The sequence below is a fragment of the Ambystoma mexicanum genome, chromosome 6p, assembly GCF_040938575.1.
Source record: "Ambystoma mexicanum isolate Mex_15411 chromosome 6p, UKY_AmexF1_1, whole genome shotgun sequence".
Classification (NCBI taxonomy): Eukaryota; Metazoa; Chordata; class Amphibia; order Caudata; family Ambystomatidae; genus Ambystoma; species Ambystoma mexicanum.
Window position 1 is genome coordinate 773,299,726 of NC_090935.1, and position 24,397 is coordinate 773,324,122.

At 47.0% G+C, this 24,397-nt stretch overlaps 1 protein-coding gene across 1 annotated transcript in view; it reads right to left on the bottom strand.

Moving 5' to 3' along the window:
* Window positions 1-24,397, bottom strand: part of SKIC3 (SKI3 subunit of superkiller complex) — a 2,336,627-nt gene that overhangs the window by 197,328 nt on the left and 2,114,902 nt on the right. Inside the window, exon 37 of the mRNA XM_069627646.1 lies at window positions 21,110-21,268. Coding sequence (XP_069483747.1) covers window positions 21,110-21,268 — 159 coding nt within the window. The remainder of the gene's footprint in view (window positions 1-21,109; window positions 21,269-24,397) is intronic.

Sequence of the window (24,397 nt, forward strand, 5' to 3'; positions counted from 1 at the left end):
AACATAGGGTGAGACCCAAAGTTACTTAAATATGCAAATTAACAAGGGGGGGGTCCTGGGAGTCTCTCTGCCAGACATTAGTCCTGGTTACGAGAGACTTACCCAGAGTCTTTAGCTCACTATCTTTCACAGAGAAGAAATATCCCAAACATATCAGTCTTTGTCCTGCCCTGGGGCAGTCCAGCACCGAAATGCTAGGCAATTCTCGTCTGAACAAGCGTACCAACAGAAACCCCAGACACGTGTTTCGGTCTGGTTGGACCTCATCAGTAGGGTGGATCTGTGCCTCTCTAAGAATAGTGAGCAAGGGGTCCACGTCTGGATTCCCCTAGTAACTTAGGGTGAGACCCAAAGTTACTTAAATATGCAAATTAACAAGGGGGGGGGTCCTGGGAGTCTCTCTGCCAGACATTAGTCCTGGTTACGAGAGACTTACCCAGAGTCTTTAGCTCACTATCTTTCACAGAGAAGAAATATCCCAAACATATCAGTCTTTGTCCTGCCCTGGGGCAGTCCAGCACCGAAATGCTAGGCAATTCTCCTCTGAACAAGCGTACCAACAGAAACCCCAGACACGTGTTTCGGTCTGGTTGGACCTCATCAGTAGGGTGGATCTGTGCCTCTCTAAGAATAGTGAGCAAGGGGTCCACGTCTGGATTCCCCTAGTAACTTAGGGTGAGACCCAAAGTTACTTAAATATGCAAATTAACAAGGGGGGGGGGTCCTGGGAGTCTCTCTGCCAGACATTAGTCCTGGTTACGAGAGACTTACCCAGAGTCTTTAGCTCACTATCTTTCACAGAGAAGAAATATCCTAAAATATTGAAGCAGGAAATTAATCAGTCCGATATCAAGTTCACAATTTATGCTCATTTGATTTTTCATTTTTAAGTTGATCGTGTTTATCCAATTGATTTGCTGCATTCTCTTTTTTGCTTGCTGTGGCTGCTGTGTAAGCATATCTAGACTGATGTCAAACTGATGTAATTTCGTCTCTGCTGCTTGCTTACATAGTTTTAATGAGGTGTCAGCTATCGAGTTCGGTCTATGGCGTAGGATATCAATTGCTGGTATCATCATTGCATGTCTTTCTATAGAGGTCTAAATGTTTCTAGAAGATGATAGATTCAAGTGACTGTATTGCTATCTAAAACCGTATTTGCGGCATTGGATATGTCATGGGCAATGCCAGGACTTTGCGCCAGAATATACCTTTGAAAAAATCTGCCAGATTGATCGATCTAAATTTATCATGGGTTCACTACCGTAGGTGAGGATTGCGGACACCTTCTGTCTGTAGAAGTTAATGACAGGACTCAGAGAATTTCCCAAATTTGTAATGAATACAGAGGCTTTGTCATGCCACAGATCGAGCCTTTGCTTTTAGATGGTTCTCCCAGTCCTTTTCCACTTCAGAATGGCTCAGCCATATTCCCAAATATTTAGTAAATTTTTCTTGTGCTAGTTTATTCCCGTCAATGATAAAGGTGTTGGTTTTTGTTTTCTGAGTCGTCATCTTAGCCAAAGTCATAGTTTTATTTGAGTTAATTTGTAAATCATTCTTGCTCATGTAATCTTCTAACTTGGTTAAACTTCTTTGTAGGCCTATAGGGGTTTTGTCCAGGATCATGATATCGTCCGCATGCGACAAATAAGGTATCAGAGTTGCATTGAGTTTTGGGAGATTTGCTGTTATGAAGCGACGTTTTTCTGAAATATCTGACGTATATAGATTGAAAAGGGTCGCAGCGAGTTGGCATCCCTGTTTTAGCCCGATCATTGTGGCAAGTGGAGCTGGCACAACTCCATCTTGTGAAAATCTGATTTTGATGTGGGTGTTGGAGTATAGTTGTTTTATCTGCGCCAATATTTCAGAGGGGCAATTCCAGTTTCAGAGTTTGGTCCACAATTTAGATCGATTGACCAAGTCGCAGGCAAGATGAAGATCAATGAAAGCTGCGTAAACAGGGCATTTCGTCTTGATTGATTCTTGTTTTATCATGTTCATAATGACCAGGTTAATAATTGTACCAGTGTTTTCACCAAGCCTGTTTATCTGATATTGTGTTGTTTTGTATTTTTTATCCAGGCTGTCAGGCTTTTCAGCAAAAGAGTAGCGTAAATCTTACCAAGGGGATCTAATAAGGCGATGGGCTGATAATTGGTCGTAGATTTCCGATTGCCTTGTTTATAAATGGGAAGAAGTATAGCCAACTTCCATGTTCGGGGTATCCGTTTTGTCTCTTCTATGGCTGTGAAGAGTTGTAGACATATGGAAGCCCATGTTTCTGGATTACGTTTTATTATGGCATTGCATAGGCAGCCCGGGCCTGGTGCTCGTGATATGTTGAGTTTGTTTATCACGGTGTCACGACCCACATCCAGAAACCCCTCTGGCAAGCCCATGGGCCAGGAGGGGTCTTGGCTCGGGTCTCCAACAAACTTAGGCATCCATTGCCTAGGCCCTTTTGGGGCCGGTCCTGGCGCCCTAGGCGCCAGGATCATACTTAATAAAAGACTTGTGTTTAGGGAACTACTTTATTTCAAGTGCCAGCCAACATGGAGGCATCCACATAGCTTGGTTCCTTGGAACCAAGCTATGCGGTATAGTATTTTGTGTGTGGTAGCCTAGGAACTACTTTACCTGGACTACTTTCTTGAAGCTATTTAAACCACACCCGACTTGGATAACACGCTTCGCGTTACTTTGCAATCCTGAAACGTGACGTTCACCGTGTTCAGCTACCCGCGAACCTCGGAAGAACAGCATCTGTAAGGAGACAAAAGGACATCGTTAGCAGCAGCAGCTTACCTGTAATTTTCATCGTCAGCTGCCCACCGCTCCTGCGAACAGCTTCCTAGGATCAGTGTGTCTCCCAGACCGACGGATCTGCAAAAAAGAAAGAAACAAGATATTAGAAACTTAACAACATAACGAACTGTGCCGAAAGGCTTACCTCGCAAGTCGCCCCTCAACCAGCATCGCCTCGGAATTCCACACACCGGGTAAGCACTGCGATCTATGGGAAAGAAAAGACAACAGGTTAGCAAAGGCAAGGCATCACAGCACTGCGCATAGCGCCTACTTACCGCATCATAGCGCTCTTTACACGCCATCATTTACCGGCGAGACCCAATTCAGCCAATGCATCACACTGGACTTCTGCACACATAAGGAAGAGAAAGAGACATTTATTAAACCAAAAAAGGCATGCAAGAATAACAACAATATACAACAGCAATAAGACCTACCTGAAAGACTTCAAACGGGCCAGCATCAGTGAAGTAACTAGACCGCATTCCTCCACAAAGGACAAGGCGCCCCTGCCAAAAAGGCAGGACGGAGAGCACACCTGAATTAACAACAAGGCAGAACTCCCCCGCTGGTCACACCTGGGAACCGCAGAGAAGGATACCAGAGTCCCTACGGCTGGGTTGCATCCCCGTGGATACCAGGTGAGCGTAACAGAACGCAAAGCCTGCCAAACCAATTCACCTGCCATGGAGACATCAGAATTAGACCAATTGGCCCAATTGTTAGGAGAACTTCGTGCCGAGGTTCATTCTGCCCGACAAGAGACTAACGCTCTCTGGAGAGACTTATTAGTGACCAAAGAGCGCACTGAAGAAATTTGCAGGCAATACTTGCAATCACAAGCAGGACAGACGCCTCTACCTGGAAACAACCCAACAATGCTAAATCCTACCATGCCATCCACTACCTCTACTCCGGTACAAATCATGTTACCGGGAACAGTTCCTTTGGCACCACCGGAGAGGTTTGCAGGTGATCCACGGAAGTATGCAGCTTTCATGAATCAGTGTCGCCTTCACTTTCTTTCAGGCCTGGAGCATTCCCAAATGACCAAGCTCGGGTAGCCTTTGTTTTATCATACCTGAGTGGTAGCGCAGCAGATTGGTCGGTACCACTGGTGACCCATGATGATCCTTTATTACATGACTTTGGGGGATTTCAGAGGGAAATGGAAAAACATTTTGCTCGCCATACCCGAGAGCAAGCAGTGGACAATGAACTCCTTTCCCTCCGACAGGGGAATCAGGACTTGTTAACGTACATTGCTACTTTCAACAGACTGGTTGCGGAAGCTAGGTGGCCTGAAAACAAAAGAACCACGTTGTTTCATCGGGGCTTACGAGGCGAATTAAAAGACGTTCTAGCTCAAGTGGTTGATCCTCCTAGAGACTGTTCTGAATTCATAGATTTGGTCGTACAACTAGACCACCGGTTACAAGACCGAAAAACAGACCGTTCCAAAATGGACCCTCGTGCTGTGTACGTTCGACCTAGAGACAATGGAACTCGAGTGCAAGAAAATACCGTGCAGCCCATGCAAATCGGAGGGGTATGACCTCCACTAACAAAACAAGAGCAAGATAAAAGAAGACAACAACAACCATGTCTATATTGCGGAAAACCAGGACATTTCCTGAAGGACTGCCCAGTAAAACCTCCAAGAAAGATCGTCGGGCCACAGAAAAAGATGAAGAGAAAGAATCAAAATCGGAAAACTAACCAGCTCGGCAAACATAGAGGTCAGTTTGTCGAGTGAGAGAAAAGAGCCACCGACCTCACACTTTGCAAAACCAGTGATCTTAATTAACAACCAACGGTCGTCAAGAATGCATGCCGTTGAAGCATACATCGACAGCGAAGCAGTTGGGAATTATATAGATCAAGACCTGGCTGCAGAGATGGGGCTTCCCCAATGTTCCAAGCCAACTACGGACAAGGTAACTACGGTGGATGGGACAGAAATCGCTTCCAGACCCGTAAACCAATGCACAGCCGAGATAACTTTGCTGTGCCAGGACGGACATCGGGAACTTATTTGGTTCAATCTCATCAAGGCACCTCAATTCCGGCTCATACTAGGGATGCCATGGTTAGTTGCTCACAACCCTTTGATTGACTGGCGGGCACGGAAATTAACCTTCCCCAGCGACTGCTCCCCAGCCTGTTATTATCAAGAACAGAAATCTGCATTCAGTATCTCTACGACTCCCGGGGCAACAGCATCAACCCTGGGAGTAACTAATACCTTGCCTGAGGGATACCACAGTTTCCAGGATGTATTCCAGAAGGACCAAGCAAACAAGCTGCCGCCGCACAGGCCCTATGACTGTCAGATCGACCTTGTTCCAGGTGCTCAAGTCCCTTGCGGTAGAATCTATGCTCTTACAGAACCTGAAAACCTTCATCTGAAGTCTTATTTAGACCAGTACCTTGCAAACGGATTCTTCCGTCCATCAAAGTCCCCTGCAGCTAGTCCTTTGTTCTTCGTACCGAAAAAAGAAGGGGACTTTATGAAACTGTATTGACTACCGCGCATTAAACCAGATCACTGAGAAGAACCGTTACCCCTTGGCACTTATCCCTGAAATGCTGGACCAGGTCAAAGAGGCCCAGATTTACACCAAATTGGACCTTCGAGGAGCGTACCACCTGGTCCGGGTCAGAAGCGGAGACAAATGGAAAACTGCTTTCCGTACCAAATACGTTTTTTATGAATATCAAGTCATGGCCTTTGGGTTATGCAATGCTCCCGCAGCATTTCAATATTTCATGAATGACGTCTTGAGAGAGTTAATTGATGTCTGCGCCCTAGTGTACATAGATGATAACCTAGTGTACTCAACCTCGAAACAGGATCATATCAAGCACGTTCGTTCTGTTCTCACCAAGTTCAGTGAACATTGTTTATATGCAAAGCTTGAAAAGTGTTTTTTTCACGTCACTGAAGTTGAGTTTCTGGGTTTTATCCTTACTCCAGGAGGCATCAGAATGGACGTGCATAAAGTAGACACCGTTTTGAAATGGCCATCACCAACATCAGTGAAAGGGGTACAATGCATGTTGGCCTTTGCAAACTTCTATCGCCGGTTCATACCAGACTTCTCTCAGGTTATACACCCGATCACCATATTGCTACGAAAAAACAACAAACAATTTGCCTCGACCGAAGCAGAAAAGGTTTTCAGGAACTTAAGAAAAGGTTCACCTCTGCGCCAATCCTGCGACATCCTTGCCCAGATCTCCCTTATATCGTGGAAACAGACGCTTCCAGTATAGCAATGGGAGCTGTCCTCCACAGAGAGATCCAGAAACCGGCCATCTACATTCAGTGGCCTTCTGGTCGAAAAAATTCTCACCTCCGGAGATTAATTACGCCATCACGGACAAAGAACTCTTGGCGATCAAATCCGCCTTTAAAGCCTGGCGGCACTACCTTCTGGGGGCCAGACACACCATTACAGTTATCACGGACCACCGAAACCTGCAATAGCTTAAAACAGCTAAAGCCCAGTCTTCACGCCAATTGTGGTGGGCCCTTTTCTTCGCCGAATATGATTATGCCATCACATTTCGACCAGCGGTCAAGAATGGAAAAGCTGATGCACTCTCTCGTACAGGCATTGATGACATAGTATATACGACCCAGACCCAGTCCCCATCATACCTGAAGACAAACTCTTGGGCCTCACTACGGCCTTAATGTTGTGACTTGAGTGTCGTGTAGGCAGAAGAGGCCTCCGTCCCCAAATGCCGCACAGAGAGAACGTAAAGCCACTGTCTGTGCAGCCGTTGAGGCCACAGGCAAAGATGTTCAAGTCCGGGACCGCGAACCTCTGGGACCCCACACTGCTGCAAGAAAATGCGGATTAAGTACCAAGCAAGAAACAGTAACCACAGTGTTTAAGAAAAACGGAAAGGTCTTACCAATCAGGGTCAAGGAAGAGGTAGTGAACCTAGTGGAGAGGTCCGGGACCCACGTGGACGGAGGTACCCCAAGAGGAGTAATTCTCAGTAGTTCACCTGTTAGCAGGAAGTGTGGAGCTGTGAGGCAAGAAGTCCAAAGAGCCAAGGTACAAGGTACAAGAGGGTGACCCAGGAGGCAGTCCAATAACAGTCCAGGGTCGAGAGCCGTGTATCACTGTGCAAACGAATCCAAAGGGGCAAATCCAAGAAGAGTCCAGTAAAGCAAGCCAGGTCGTTTCCGTGAGTGATCCAAAGGTGATTCAAGGTTCGTAACGCCAGACAGAATGCAGAGCACAGCTGTGAAGCAACGAGTACCCGGGTTTCCGAGTTTAAGTACTCAAACTTCTGGTCACGTGATGCGCGGCTGGGTCACGTGATCGGGCAAGAGCATCACGTGACCTTAGAGTCCCGCGACGCGGAAGCTCAGGGCTAGCCCTTCGCGATCCTAGGCGCCAAGGCAATTGCCAATGTAGGAACGGCCGTAACTTGACAGCCGTCCCGATACGGACCAGGCGCGGGTGTGCTCGCAAGACGTGCGAGAGGCCACGTGAGTCCCGGGGAAGGGGGGGAGAGAGGGAAGGGCGAGACGGGGGATGGGGGGAGTGCCTTGGGGTCCACATGATGAGGGATCGTGACAGAACCCCCCCCCAAGGGCCCACGACCCCGTGGGCAGGAAGGGTGATACCGGTGGAAGCGAGCCACCAACCGGGGAGCGTGGACATCAATAGCAGGAACCCAAGAGCGCTCCTCCGGGCCATAACCGACCCAATCAACCAGGTAGTGCAAGCGCCCCCTGCAGACCCGGGAGCCCAGGATGGAAGACACCTCATACATGTCTGGGGATGCCAAGGACACCGGGGCAGCAGAGGCGCGCAAGCGGGAAGGGGCCGGACACGGCTTGCGAAGGGAGACATGAAACACAGGGTGAACCCTCCAAGAACCCGGGAGAACCAGGCGGTACGTGACAGGATTGATAACCCGGGAGACCACATAGGGACCCACAAAACGGGGCAACAGCTTCCTGCAACCCACTAACCTCAAGTGACGGGTAGAAAGCCACACCCGGGAACCCACCGAGAAAGTCGGAGCCAACAGCCGCTTCTTATCAGCCTGGACCTTCATGAATGACTGGGCCTCACGGAGATGTAATGCTGTCTGGGCGTGGATAGAGGACAGATCCCTAAGACAGGCACTAGCGGCCGGATTAGCGGAGGCCGGAAGGTCAGGGACCGGTAGTGTGCGGGGATGTTGGCCATAGAGTACATAGAAGGGGGAGAACCCAGTGAATGCATGAACCGCATTGTTGTAAGCAAATTCAGCGTGTCGGAGAGCACGCAACCAAGAACACTGCTGTTGCAGGATCAAACAGCGGAGATATTGCTCCATCGTCTGATTCGTCCTTTCGGTCTGACCATCCGTCTCCGGGTGGTAGGCTGAAGAGAACCAGACATCAATACCCATCAATCTGGTCAGAGCGCGCCAGAAGCGAGAAGTGAATTGAGAACCCCGATCTGAGATAAGAACAGAGGGCAACCCAAAGAAACAAAAGACAGTATCAAAGAACAGGGTGGCCAGGACGGAAGCAGAGGGGATACCCTTACAGGGGATGAAGCGTGCCATTTTTGAGAAGGAATCTACCACCACCCAAATAGTGTCGTAACCCTGTACCCGAGGAAGTTCTGTAACAAAATCCATGGTTACTGTATGCCATGGTTTCGGGGGTACTGGTAAAGGGAGAAGCAGGCCTAATGGACGTCCCCTACGGGTTTTGCATTGTGTACATATGGTGCATGTATTGACGTAGCAATCCACGTCCCTCTTCATGCCCGGCCACCAACACCAGCGCTTCAGGAGGGATAACGTACGGCGTTGGCCAGGATGACCATTCACAGGGGCATCGTGCGACCATTCCATGGCCATATTGCGTGTATCGGCAGTGGGCAATAATAGGCGATTCAGCACAAACAGGAGACCATCCTGGAATACCGGATCCCACTCTGATAGTTGGTCGGGATGCAAGGACACCCACTTGCGTACCGCGTCCACTAAGGGCACTGAGGGGGTACATAGACAAATAACCTTAGTGTCGTCTAGCATTGTGTCAGGGAATACCGGCAGAGAACCCCCCCCGGGAGAGCGGGACAACGCATCGGCTTTGCCGTGTGCGGAACCAGCCCGATGTCGGATTTGGAAGTCGAATGCTGCGAAGAAAAGGTGCCACCTCACCTGTCGGCTGTTAAGACATTTCAGGGACGCCAAATCCTGCAGATTTTGGTGATCAGTGAACACCGTGACTCGATGCTTGGCGCCCAAGAGGTGGTGTCGCCACACGCGGAATGCGTCCATAACCGCTAATAACTCCTTCTCGGTCACGGTGTAGTGTGACTCGGGGGTGGTAAATTTGCGGGAATGAAATGCAACCGGGTGCAGACGACCCGTGGCCTGACAAGCTTGGGACAAGACGGCACCAAGAGCGAAGGAGGAGGCGTCAGCTTCCACGATAAAAGGGAGTTCTGAGTCGGGATGCTGAAGGACAGGGGCTGTGGTGAAAGCAGTCTTCAGCGAATCAAAGGCCTTCTGTTGTGTATCAGACCAAAGAAAGGGAACTTTAGGACTGGTTAATGCGGTGAGGGGAGACACGAAAGAAGAGAAACCAGAGATGAATCTCCTGTAGAAATTCGCAAAACCCAAAAAGGACTGAAGAGCTTTCAGGTTCGTAGGAATAGGCCAATCCAAAACCGCTTTAACTTTGGAGTGGTTCATGGACAACCCCCCGGGAGTGATACAGAACCCGAGGAAATCAACGTTATCAACATGGAACAGGCATTTTTCCGGTTTGGCATATAGCGAGTGTTTGTGTAAGCGTGATAATATCTCACGAACGTGTCGCACATGCTCTTCCAGAGACTGAGAAAAGATTAAGATGTCGTCGAGGTAAACCACGACGTAGACATCTAAGATATCACTCAGGATGTCATTCATAAACCTTTGAAAGGTCGCCGGGGCATTACACAACCCAAAAGGCATGACAGTATATTCATATAAGCCGTACCGGGTTCAGAAAGCGGTTTTCCATTCGTTCCCGGAACGGACGCGGACCAGGTTGTAGGCTCCGCGGAGGTCCAGTTTGGTGAAAATGGTAGCGTGTGTGAGTCGGTCCAGCAAGGGCGTGATGAGGGGAATAGGGTACCGATCCTTCCTCGTGATGGCATTCAGGCGTCTATAATCAACACATGGGCGTAGATCACCTTCCTTTTTCGGCACAAAAAAGATAGGGCTTGCTGCAGGCGAGGTGGATGGTCGTATGTGCCCTAGGCTCAAGGCCTTCCTAATGTACTCCTTGAGGGTCGTTTCCTCGGATGGTGAGAGGGAATAGATCCGCCCTGTGGGAATCACTGTGTCAGAGAGTAGATCGATGGGGCAATCGTACGGACTATGTGGAGGCAGTGTTTCAGAGGAACCACGATCAAACACAGTTGCAAAATCTTGGTATACCTGGGGAACGTCTTGCACCACTAACCCAACTACGTGTTCTGATGGTATTTCTTGCGGGTCCTGCACTGTAAGACGAGCTATAGCCTGGGCAGGATTGTCGCTGGGTGCGTCTGTGGGAAGACAGAAATGTTGGCAAACGTCTGACTCAAAGTGAACCAAACCCGATTTCCAATCAATGAGGGGGTTATGTTCCTGAAGCCAAGGGATCCCCAGAATGAGCCCAAACTGCGGCATGGTGATAAGATCAAAACTTATGGTCTCCCTGTGTCTGGATTGTATGGTCAATAGCAAAGGGGCTGTTTGTTGTTTGACTGGGCCCGAAATCAAAGAAGAGCCATCTACAGCCTGTACCGGTTCAGGCGTGGTCTTGGTCAAGAGGGGCAGGTTTAACAAACGGGCCAAGGAAATGTCGATAAAGTTACCCGTTGCCCCTGAGTCGATTATCAGAGTAACAGGATGCGAAATGGACGCTGTGGGCTGTAGAGTGGCTTGTACATGAATGGGCCGGATACGCCCGAAAGAGGGTGTTGGGTTCGGGGTGTACGTGGTATAGCTCGATCCCGTCCCCGGTACTATGATCGAGCTATCTGAAAACCCTGTGGCTTGTGTTTGGGACGGCGTGGGCATTCCTTAACAAAGTGACCTAAGGTGCCACAGTAGTAGCAAGCGTTATCTACCCTCCTACGTTCCCTTTCTAGAGGAGATATCGGGCTCCTGACGCCCCCGATCTGCATGGGTTCTTGGGAGGAGTCAGAGGAAGGAACTGCCGTGAGGACTGAGCGAAACCTGCTTCCGCTCTTCTTTCGGACCTACGTGCGTCCACCTGGAGTGACTAGTCAACCAGATCCTGGAATGCAGTGGGTAATGAGGGTACTACTGATAGGGCGTCCTTCATGGGATTACTGAGACCCCTATAGAAGACTACTGCCTTCTTGACCTCGGGCCAAGAAGTTTCAGCGAAGAGCTGGTTAAAACGGGTTATGTATTCAATGAGGGAACCCCTACCCTGGCACAAATCCAGTAGTTCCAGATCTCGAGACTGGACCTTGTGTCTAGTATCAAAATCCCTGGACATCTCAGTGACGAGGAGATCAAAGTCATATAAGGCCGGATTGTCGTTCTCCAACAAGGGGTTGGCCCATGCAGCGCCTATCCCAGCCAAATGAGAAAGGGTGAATGCTGCTTTCGTGGTGGAATCTGGGAAAGCCTGAGGTCGGCACAGGAAATGTAACTTGCATTGGTTTAGGAAGGTCCTGAATTTCTTGGGATCCCCATGGTATCTCTCAGGGGCCGCCAATGGGAAAGGAGTAGGTAGTACCACGGGAACGGGGTTCTGAGGTGGGAGAATCGGAGGTGGAACGGGTTGGGAAACAGAGGGTGTGTCTCCGAATTCTGCATCTGGGGGTAAAGGGTGTCTGACACTTTGTATGTTGTCGAGACGTTGATGAATAGCCGTGTTGGCTGCTGCCATATCGCCTCGTAGCACTGTAATGGCTTGGACTATAGCAGTCATGGGGTCTTCAGCGTTCCCCTCCATTGCCTACACGACAATTGGCTTCACAGTCTGTTGTGACTTGAGTGTCGTGTAGGCAGAAGAGGCCTCCGTCCCCAAATGCCGCACAGAGAGAACTTAAAGCCACTCTCTGTGCAGCCGTTGAGGCCACAGGCGAAGATGTTCAAGTCCGGGACCGCGAACCTCTGGGACCCCACACTGCTGCAAGAAAATGCGGATTAAGTACCAAGCAAGAAACAGTAACCACAGTGTTTAAGAAAAACGGAAAGGTCTTACCAATCAGGGTCAAGGAAGAGGTAGTGAACCTAGTGGAGAGGTCCGGGACCCACGTGGACGGAGGTACCCCAAGAGGAGTAATTCTCAGTAGTTCACCTGTTAGCAGGAAGTGTGGAGCTGTGAGGCAAGAAGTCCAAAGAGCCAAGGTACAAGGTACAAGAGGGTGATCCAGGAGGCAGTCTAATAACAGTCCGTGGTCGAGAGCCGTGTATCACTGTGCAAATGAATCCAAAGGGGCAAATCCAAGAAGAGTCCAGTAAAGCAAGCCAGGTCGTTTCCGTGAGTGATCCAAAGGTGATTCAAGGTTCGTCACGCCAGACAGAATGCAGAGCACAGCTGTGAAGCAACGAGTACCCGGGTTTCCGAGTTTAAGTACTCGAACTTCTGGTCACGTGATGCGCGGCTGGGACACGTGATCGGGCAAGAGCATCACGTGACCTTACAGTCCCGCGACGCGGAAGCTCAGGGCTAGCCCTTCGCGATCCTAGGCGCCAAGGCAATTGCCAATGTAGGAACGGCAGTAACTTGAGAGCCGTCCTGTTACGGACCAGGCGCGGGTGTGCTCGCAAGACGTGCGAGAGGCCACCTGAGTCCCGGGGAAGGGGCGGAAGAGAGGGAAGGGCGAGACGGGGGATGGGGGAGTGCCTTGGGGTCCACATGATGAGGGATCGTGACACTTAACCCAAGTAGAGCTAAGAAATGAGATTCAACGAACCATGAATCCTGATGCTTTCCTTGCATGGCAAGCGCAACAATATTCCATCAAAGATCACTTACCCCTTTTTAAGGATCGTCTGTACGTACCCACCAAGGACTTACATCAACAAATCATTTCAGGTTATGATTCTCTGGTCGAAGGGCACCCTGGAATCACCAGGTCTCTAGCCAAGGTAAAACAGATCTTCTGGTGGCCTGCCTGGCATAAAGACGTCATCCAATATATTCAGTCCAATATATAAGTCTCAAAAACAAAAACCATCCGGTCTTCTGCAACCTTTGGACATTCCTCCCACTCCATGGCACACTCTTTCCCTAGACTTCATCACAGACCTACCTCCCAGTCAAGGGTTTAACACCATTCTTGTAGTCGTGGACTTATTCTCAAAGATGGCACACTTTATTCCGCTCAAAGGCCTCCCTGACGCATCCACTTTAGCCAAAGTGTTCCTGGATGGTATTGTTAAACTACATGGCTGGCTTCCCATCAGTCCTGATCTCCGATCGAGGTAGCCAGTTTGTCTCCAACTTCTGGAGAAAGTGTTGTGCAATGGCGCAGATTGACGTCCGGCTATCTACTAGACATCACCCCCAAACGGACGGTCAGGCCGAGAGAACCAATCAGACTCTCGAGCAATATGTACGGTGCATGTTGCACCATGAACTAAGAGACTGGAAAGACTTACTATGGATAGCCGAGTACGCATATAACAATTCCTTGCATTCCAGTACAGGACAAACCCCCTCTAATACCCTTTATGGTAGACACCCACGTACCTCAGAACTGGATCTCCCAGCCAGTTTGGAAATGCCAGCAGTGAAAACTCTTCACACCAACATCACTCAGGCTTTCAAAAAGGCCAAAGAACATCTTATTCTCGCCAAGGAAAAGCAAAAGCAATTTGCCGATCAACACCGGAAAAACGCCCCTGACTATCAGGTAGGAGACAAGGTTTGGCTGGCCGCCAGATTCGCACCCATCAAGGGAACCCGGACCTTACAACTCAGGTACTTAGGGCCTTACACCATCAAGGCAATTATTAATCCAGTTGGCGTCAAACTAGAATTACCACCAAACCTACAAATCCACCCGGTATTTCATGTGTCCCTTTTACAACCAATGCAGCCCGGTACACGGATTGGGATACCACCAAAGCCCATACTTATTGACGGAGAGCCAGAATTCGAAGTCAGAGGCATCCTGGATTCGAAGTATTCTAGGGGCAAGCTATACTATCTAGTCGACTGGAAAGGATTTGGACCCCAAGATAGATCCTGGGAACCCTGTGCGAATATTCATGCACCATGTCTGATCAAAAAATATCATCGAAACTTTCCAACTAAACCTGGGCCGGACAGAAGGGACACCATGAGAGGGGCCTTGGGGGGGGGGGGTGCTGTCACGACCCACATCCAGAAACCCCTCTGCCAAGCCCATGGGCCAGGAGGGGTCTTGGCTCGGGTCTCCAACAAACTTAGGCATCCATTGCCTAGGCCCTTTTGGGGCCGGTCCTGGCGTCTTTGGCGCCAGGCTCATACTTAATAAAAGACTTGTGTTTAGGGAACTACTTTATTTCAAGTGCCAGCCAACATGGTGGCATCCACATAGCTGGGTTCCTTGGAACCAAGCTATGCGGTATAGTGTTTTGGGTGTGGTAGCCTATGAACTACTTTACCTGGACTACTTTCTTGAAGCTATTTAAACCACACCCAACTTGGATAACACGCTTCGCGTTACATTGCAATCCTGCAACGTGACATTCACCGTGTTCAGCTACCCGCGAACCTCGGAAGAACAGCATCTGTAAGGAGACAAAAGGACATTGTTAGCAGCAGCAGCTTACCTGTAATTTTCATCGTTAGCTGCCCACAGCTCCTGCGAACAGCTTCCTAGGATCAGCGCGTCTCCCGGACCGACAGATCTGCAAAAAAGGAAGAAACAAGATATTAGAAACTTAACAACATAACGAACTGTGCCGAAAGGCATACCCCGCAAGTCGCCCCTCAACCAGCATCGCCTCGAAATTCCACACACCGGGTGAGCACCGCAATCTATGGGAAAGAAAAGAGAACAGGTTAGCAAAGGCAAGGCATCGCAGCGCTGCGTATAGCGCCTACTTACCGCATCATAGCGCTATTTACACACCATCATTTACCTGCGAGACCCAATTCAGCCAATGCATCACACTGGAGTTCCACACACCTAAGGAAGAGAAAGAGACATTACTTAAACCAAGAAAGGCATGCAAGAATAACAACAATATACAACAGCAATAAGACCTACCTGAAAGACTGCAAACGGGCCGGCATCAGTGAAGTCACTAGATCGCATTTGACCACAAAGGACAACGCGCCCCTGCCAAGAAGGCAGGACAGAGAGCACACCTGAATTAACAACAAGGCAGAACTCCCCCGCTGGTCACACCTGGGAACCGCAGAGAAGGATACCAGAGTCCCTACGGCTGGGTGGCGTCCCCGTGGATACCAGGTGAGCGCAACACACGGCTAGGATTTCTTCTTCTTCTGCCCAGATGGCTGGCCATTTCGCTTGGTGATTGTTTGAAATATTTTCATCGTCATCACTGTCCTGTGTCTTGTTTAAAGCTGAGATATGCTTGAGCCATGTTATTTCTTGAACATCATGGATCAATTGTTCATTTAGTTTGGTTTGTGGATTCAGAAGGTTCCATTGCTCTCTTGTGTTATTTGATTTCAGAGCTTTTAGCATATTCTCTGCATCATTTTGCACCATTATCATCCTGGTTTGTTTTACCCAGTTTCGGTGGCGTTGTTTTGCCTTTTTCCTAAGTTGGTAATGGTTAGGGCTTTTTGATTTGCCAATTCTTTTTAATTCTCTCCGTAACTCCCTTTTCCCCATGATCTGGGGGTTGTATGCATGTATATGTTTTTTGATGCCTCCTTGTGGTGTTTTTTGTTGTAATGGGCAAAGCATCCATTCGCTATTTATCTCCATCTGTGGCCGAAAGATTTTTTCCTTATAGGGACAGGTAGAGCTCCACGAAAGTGATGTTCACTTATTTTGGATGTCATCTGTGTCGATGATTTTCTTTTTTATGGTATGAGATGCATATATATAGTCTAACATTGCAGTTGTTTTGCCTATCAAGCTCCAGGTCATGCATGCCCTTGCGCCCCCTGCCCCCCGTTCTGTTTGTTTATTTATTTGGTAATGCGCACTGTACTCTTAGATAGCTGGGCGCAGCAGAGACAAGTATACTTAAGGCTTAGTTGGAATAGGTACAATAATTACAACATAGACAAAGGCCTTAGTTACTGCATGCGAGTTACAGTGATACATCGGTAATATAGGTCACACACTGCGGTCACAAGCACAATAGATACAGAATTGCAGTCGAGCAATAGGCCAGGATTACCATATGACTGTTATAGTGAAAAGAGTGGTGCTAAGGTTAATTAGCAATTTGTAATAAGCAGAGATAGTGAAAACAGTGGTGCTAAGGTTAATTAGCAATTTGTAATAAGCAGAGATAGGGAAGAGGTCAGTGTCGGAGTGGAGTCAGGTGTTAGTGGTCATTTATTTGTAGCCATTTTCGCATATTATGTCTGAATTTTAGGTAACGTTGTACACTGCGGCTCAAAGTCCAGCCAGGCCTGCACCCCCTGTGGTGATGAAAAAAAAACAGGATTTGCACTCAGCAATAATTTTCAACTTCGCCGGGTAGAACATCATGTGGTTTATATTCAGCTCCCTACATACTGCATCGAAAGTTCTACGTTGTCTTTGCACCTTTAGGATGAAGTGCGGGAAGATATGGATCTTTGGGTTACCCACCCGTAGTATCCGGCTCTGAACGAGTCCTGCAGGATAGCATCTCTGAAATTAAGTATCTTTGCCACAATCACCTGCGGCGGGTCCCCCGGAAGCACAGCCCAGTCAGGCACCTGATGCGCTTGCTCCACAGTGAACAATTTCAAGAGGCCCTTCACCTGCAGCTTGAAATGTTCAATAAACAGCTCCACACTGGGCCCCTCTTCCTTCTCCGGCACCAAGGGTATGTTACATCGCCGCAAGCGGCCTTCTGCATCCTTCCTTCTTACTCCAATGAGGCCCGTCGCCTAGTTCTTGAGGCGCAATAGGTCGTCCTCCACTGTGCTGATCCTCTGCTCCACCTCCGTCACCCTTTCACACATTTTACACAGGTCTGCCCGCACCAAGGACACATCCACCCCCACCTCCTACAAATAAGATAAAAGCAATTCAATAAAACATCATCATAAAATGGAATATACCAGCATCATTATCAGTGCAAACGTATCTTCTTCGATCTTAGTCTCCAAGCGCGCACAAGATATTTACAAGTAGCGTACAAATACATCCCTGGAATTACAAACGAATGGACATTCATTAAAAAGTGGACCATGTTTTCATTCATACTGGCACATAATGGACATGTAGCAGATACATTATTAGTCCATTTGTAATGAAGGCTTGCAGTCGGTAAAATCCCTATGCGCAGCTTGATGAACAATGATCTTTCGATTTTGGGTTAACCTAATCTAAATAATCTTCATAACCCTCTTTCATCTTTATACTGCAATGACGTGTCAGTAGTGACAATCCTGCGGCCTTCGAGCGGTTAACGCGCTCAACCTTTGACAAAGCTGCAATGTGGGGGCACCTGTCTGAGAGGCCATGAGCCAAGTACAACTTCTGGATAGCAGCCCTCGTAAGACCTCTCCCAGGTGACAACTTGGCACTGTATTAAACATTGTCTGCAGGTCTACGAAAGTCGCATAGATGCATATTTTCCTGAGGACAGTTTACTTGTCGCAAACCAGTCTCAACCGTAGGCTCTGGTCGACTGTGCTCAACCCCCTGCAAAATCCTGCCTGCCAGTGGTTAATGATATGATTGTCAGTGGTCCAGGTGAAAGAGGAAAGCTCTTGCGAAAATGTCCCCTCCCCTGGGAGTGCAACAAAGATATTGGGCGATAATTAATAGGCAGCTCTCTGGCTCCCATTTTGTAAATGGGGACTATCTCAGCTCGGGTCTATGATCCGGGGACAGCATTGTGTTCCAAAACGGCATGAAGAAATGTTGTCACATAAGGGATCCAAATGACTAGCTCTGTTGCATACAAATCTATTGAGACCCTATCGGGCCTGGGGCTTTCCCCAGTTTTTGACTGAGTAAGGTTCTACGTACTTCCTCGCTTGTAAGCACCAGCGGTGGATGGTCGTACACCGCAGCCATGGAGCTATGCTGCTAATCTCCTGTGGGATCATAAGTCAGGTTTCTCTCTTCCCTATGCAACCCAGCGAAGTACTTGACCCAAGTAGATTCAGTAATACAGCCCTGGATCATATTGCACCCAGTTTTCTGCCCCACCACCATTAAGTTCCAGACGTCTCTGTAATCCTCTTTGCATATCGCAGTCAACAAGGTGCCCCAATTGTCCTAACACCATGCCCTTTTTTTCTCCCTTAGGATCTTGCAGTACTTAATTCTGGCTCCCGGCAAGTCAGATGTCCCTGCTGTACGTCTGGTTCTGACCTCACTGACCAGCTTTCCTTTGGGCTGTCTACACTCAGAGTCATACCAGGGGGTCCAAGCCTCCATGGATTTAAGCATCGATTTATGCGGTTTAGAAAACATAGGGCCCATTTTCCCAGTCAGCTTCTCGTGTAAGTCGACCAAGGTAGCAGTGTCCTCTGGATCCATAGAAGCAAACTTGCCCAGGAGAGGGATGATGCCATGGTATGCCATTGGCAAGGATTTGTCCAGGTCGAGATTACCCCACCTGATATTGCATCTAACATGGCCTGTGATGTCCAATGGAACCCCTGCCTCCAAGGTCTTGTGTTCTCCACCATCCTTCAATCCCATGAAGGACTCCAATTCCAGCACCATGGGAGTTTGGTCGCTTTCAACCCTGCGCTGGATATTAAAGTTGTTCATGAGGAACCAAGCCTCTATTTTAACCAGTATATAATCGATTCTGCTTTCAGCCAGCCCATTATCGAAAGTTGGCAGTGCGGGATGGTCCCCAGGGAAGCACCCATTGCAAGCCCCGAGGTGAGCCAAGAACAAAAGGATTGCTATGTTGCCTTATTGGTTGGTGGAGTTAAGGCTGCCGATGCCCCGGTGGTTGTCTTTTTCGTCCAGAGTTTCGGCCATGCTGTCCAAGGGCTCCAACTGAATATTAACCAAGATCCTCAAGGGGCCAAGTGAGCTAGTTCTCCAGTGGTGGATGAGATTGGTCAATTTGTGTATAAGAACGACACCTGCTCCAGGCAGGCCCCTATTATAAAGGTTTTTGAGGATAAACTTAGAATCATCTTTGAGTTTCAAATGAAATTCAAGTAAATCTGGGGAACCACAGTCCTGGGCCCATTTGGATTTGAACAGCGCAACATCCACCCACGTCACCAGCCCCCCACCTGGGCTATCTTTCTTTCCTTTGACACGCTGTGATTGCAAAGGTGGCATAACCTTGTATATGTAGGGCATCAGTTGTCCAGGTTTCCTGGAGGCTTAGAATCCTGTGTTCCCGAATGAAGTTCTGCCAGTCATTGTCCACTAAATAATTATTCAACCAAGTGATATTCCAGGATAGAACACCCACAAGCTCCAGCTCCCTTCTTAGCATTGCTAGGTCCTACATCTGGTGGGCTTGCCCAACTCACCAGTCCGCGATATTACCAGTGGTCCCCGGCTTAATTCAATCAGCCTATGCTGAAGCCTAGATGGGCCATCCTCAACGTTAAGTGAACTTTCATTGCCCGGGGCACTTGCTTCAATGTAAACTTCTTCCCTGAATCTCGCAGGGTGGGACTGGGATGATTGTGTGCCGCCCGACAGGCCCTGGTGCCAACAACTTAGCAACTGGCAGGTGGGGCCACAATCAGCCACCTCTGTGCTCTGCTTGACTCTCCCACCCACACAATCCAGGTGCCACAATGGCGGGATCATTTTAATTGTAATGGCCAGGCCACTCAGGGTTAAGGGGTATCAGGTAATATTATCCCCACCAATAATATCGCCATATATATGGTCGTGGGGTAAGGCCATAGGCGATATTATTAGTGGGGATCATTTATAGGGTTATTGGTTGCGGGGGTGTCCCCCGGTCCTTTAAAAAAATTATGGGGGCTCCAGGGGTGTCCCCCGCAGGTTCCATGGCTTAATATCGCCACATAAATATGGGGATATTTTTGTATTGCAATATCTTTGCGGGGATATTAACACATGGAACCGGGTAAGGACCGCTGCTCCATTGCCAGTAAATCATGTAGCACCTTGTGGTCTTTGATCTGGATTTTGATTCGATTTTTGCCATGCAACCGAAGTGTGACAGAGTGAATATCCTCTGCCAAATGAGTGTGTGAGTTGATTCAGAGATCCTCTCCATACATCCCATGGGCTCAACACCCACTGGCTATGTCCTCACATTGCTGGGTTCCAGGACCAGGCACAGCACTTCACTACATGTTCCAGTTTTCACAAAGGTGAAGGTAATTCAACTGCCACCCCCTCGCCACCCGCCCCCTGTATTTTTACGTGCTGGATAAAGCAAGCATTTCACTAAAGCATCATTAAAAATTGAAATGTTCGTCAGTGGGATTGTGGCCTAATCATTCTGGTTATTTGATAACAAACATTATCAATAACATAGGTTTCAACTATGGTAGCCAAGGAGGACCCCTTCCCAAGGGTCACCTCAGCCTCAGCTTGCTGCAGTAAGGAAAGTAGACACAAGACTGATGCATAAACCAAGCTTGCTGTATTCGATAGAAAATAAACAGCATGCAGAGAAATTATCAGCTGATAATGAAGCAGTTGTCACTCAGAGCTCTCTATAGCATGTCATGAACAGATCACTAATATATTATAGCATTTTTACGATGGTGGGTGGTACTTGGCACAACATTGCAGACATTTGGCAATAACTGTCAACATCTGACTTGTAACCTTGTGATGAAGCCTTGTGGGTACATGGGCTGGATACATTGTGTTATGTTGTAATACGGATATGCAGCATTCACAGAAACTACTGTCATCTATCATATATGGTGCTAATGCTACTCTTCCATTTGCTTGTAGAGAGCAAATGGAAGAGAAGGTCTGACATGTCCCTTTGCCTTGTTGCAGTGTCTTGGTCTAAACTGCTTCAGGTGGGGTTTGCGCATTTCAGAGGGGCAGAGGGAGGCCTCAGGCAAAGGCACAATGGAGGATCTGAGACCTTAATGTATGAGAGAGGATAATGTAGCTTACCAGAGCATAACAATCCTGCCACATCACAATCAACATAGAGCACATAAACATATGAATGTTAATACAGTACTTACATGCCAAGATGTTATAGAATTGAAGTTAGACACAACTGTTTTCTTAAGCCCTTCCAAGACCGACTCAGGTAATGGTTTGTGGGAGAGCAAGAGCTGTTTACACTGAACTTGTCTCAAAAGCATGAGCATAGGTGGCTGATCAGAGCATACTTTTAAGCCCTGAAAGGAAAACAGAGATTTTAGCAACATTCACCATAATAACTACAGCACTAATTGTTAAGAAAAAGCAATACATATTTTCTTAGAAAGAAGCAGGACAAAATGCAATTGTTAATTGCTAAAGAAAACCATTAATTTGCACATCTAATTTTGTTGGATGTACAGGGTCACAATAAGGAGAGACATTAAATTATTGTTTTTTTGTTGTTTTAATTATGAGGTGGAGCTGTAAGTGCTGTCTATAAGCTGAAACTATTGCCATGGGAAGTGATGAAAGAAGAGAGGGATGGGATGTTAGGAGGAACATACCGCCTCTGGGTGTTGCTTGGCTTTTTACCCACCATTGACATGAAGGCCTTGCCGTGCTAATCTTTATGGCCATTCCTACCCACCACCTGTCCCTTCACGACAAAACCCAGGTCTATGGGATATACGTGAGCAAAAATTGCATTTTTTATTTTCTATGGTATACCCCTCAAATGTTCCGCGATTTTACACAGGTTTTTTGTTGTTCTCATATGCAATGATGTCACGTAGCTATGTGCACGTGGTGCTGTCAGAGATGTCGTTCACAGCTTTTTACATTAAACCGTACAGGCTAGAGGTGCTTTGACCTTGTGTCAGTGGCATCATGAATTTGCAGCTATTCTGCATTAACCTACCTGTCCAGATAACTTCTGAATACTTCCTTGCATATACTACTTGACATTACTTTGTGGGGAGTCCATTAAACATTTCTTTTTTTTTTTTAAAGAAAAATATCTGTTTTTTCATTTTTGCAGAAAGCTCAATTAATCTAGAGACACAGTTACCTGCTACATACATTTTAATACCAATCGAACTTCAACTGTTTTATTTTTTTATTGGTATGGATTAATTATTCATATAAGTATTTCTTTATAATTCACAGATCTCAGGATTTAAAATGTTGTATAGTCATTGTGTATAGGCTACGTGAAGCATCTTCAGGACAAGTACGTGGAAGGTCGAGTTGTTTCTTAAATGTTCTTCTACCTTTTCTCTTTAAGCAGGACCTCATTATTCATTTTAGTTTTTTCCTTTTGTAACTTAGAGTCTCTATTTTTGTCACCTATTATTACCAACAATAGCTTCAGCTTGTACATCTCTCAACCAGTTACGTTTGACTCCATTTTCCCCTTCAAGAGCAATATTATTATAACCCTATGAAATTCAAATGTGTACGATATAAAATAGGATCACAAGCAAAAATGAGTTTTTTATATGGTTAACAGACATTTCTCTGATGAAGGACCAATATGGTCCAAAATGAATTGGCCAAATAGTTTCTGCCTTCCGATTATGGGAGATGTAACCGTTACCAGAACTTTTTGGGGCATAAAAGTTGATTATTGTTTATGTATTTTTAGATGAAATCTTTGTACTGTATACAAGGTGCAGGCAGTACTGTTGACAATTTCCTAAGTCTGTCTTGTTTTAGTTTTCAAGACGATTTTTATGTGCACAGATGGTTTATTGTCTAGCACCAAACAATATTGATTTGATGATGTATTCTCTTTATTGGATTGAAGCATTAAGCAATGCACACTCTTTATTGTTGCATACATTTTTGAGAACACGTTGTGCATTTAAGCATGTGATAATGTTGTTTCTAAGTAATTTTATGAAATCAAATGTTTTAATCGCAGGAGTAAACCAGCTCCTGGTGTGATACAAATGTTTAACCCAGCATGCCTGCAGCCACTTCATTTATAAGCAATATGTTGGTTCTTGCATCAGTTCCTTTAACAATATTTTGTTGCGTGAACCACGCCTCAATGCAACAGAGCGCAACAGATGCAAAGTTAAGAGCTGTGCATCAATGGAAAAAGACAGAAAAGTGCGGCTGGCCAGAAAGTAAAAAGAGGCTAAAGGGGAAATAGAAATGTCTTAAGGGCTTTCTGGAAACCAATGTTCCTTGCAGTGAAGTCTTGTTAAAAACAAGCACTGGCAAAGCCAACAGTTCTGGCTCTTCTTTAGGTTTTAGATAGACATTTGCTAGGCACTTGCACAACACAACATCTTATGAGCATGTTGTACCATTAAGGCAGTGCCTGGAACATGCCTATCCCATGCCTGCGCAAAACACAAGAAGAGTTGGCTTTGCCAATTCTTGTTTTGAACTGCTGGGACTGCAAGCACATTTTTGCAAGGACACAAGCACCAGTGATAAAGTGTTCTTACCCATGAGTACCTTAATCAACAGCACAGTGCAGAATTAAGGGACAGACATGGTTGGAGAAAAGACGGTATGCAGCTAGAGCAGTTTGCTGAAAAACTTCTGTGGGCATCTTCCTGGTTCTGAGATGTTGATTGTAGGCTCTGGTCACACAATAGCCTGGCTCAGAAATGGCACAGACACGTTCTGTGCTGCACAGTTAACGCGGAGTACCATGCCAAACATGTAGAATTGAAGAATCTGATTAGAATGTTAATAGTACATGACTTTCACTGGAAATACTTTGAAACCTTAGCATATCTTGACAATGCCGAATATATGATGGTCATTACCTTCCATCTAATGTGCCAATGGATATCGGTTCTTCAAATATCATGGCAATATTTGGCAAATGATGGCGCCACCTGACCATGATTTGTTATCAGATGCCAAATGGCATCAATCAAAGGTCATATGATGGAAGTGACTACCAAATGCTTATCTAATACCTATACAAAAGCCAAACTTCTTCACTTTGCCTGCGCTTCTTGAGTTGCCGTGAGCAAGATACATGTTTCTGAGCCTATCCTAAACTGCCATTAGTTTGTCTTTAGTAAATGGAGAGCCTAATACTCTTCAGATAAAAGAACAAACTGCTTACCTCCGGCAATGTTCTTTCTGGTGGACATGTTAATACTTCCCACAGTTTCCCGTCTTCTGAGATATCCCACTTGATGCAGTCAGAAACTGAAAACATTTTCAGCGACCAGGTGGCAGCATTCTGCTCTGTCATCAAGCGGTTCATTCGTGGACTCCATCTCATGCTGAGGCGACATCATTGGCATGTATTTAAGGAACTGTCAGCACATTTTCCTCATCTCTGCCATTTATAACACTGGCAAAGAGAAAGGAACGGCAGAACAAAACAACGCGCCAGAACTAGAGAGGGTCAC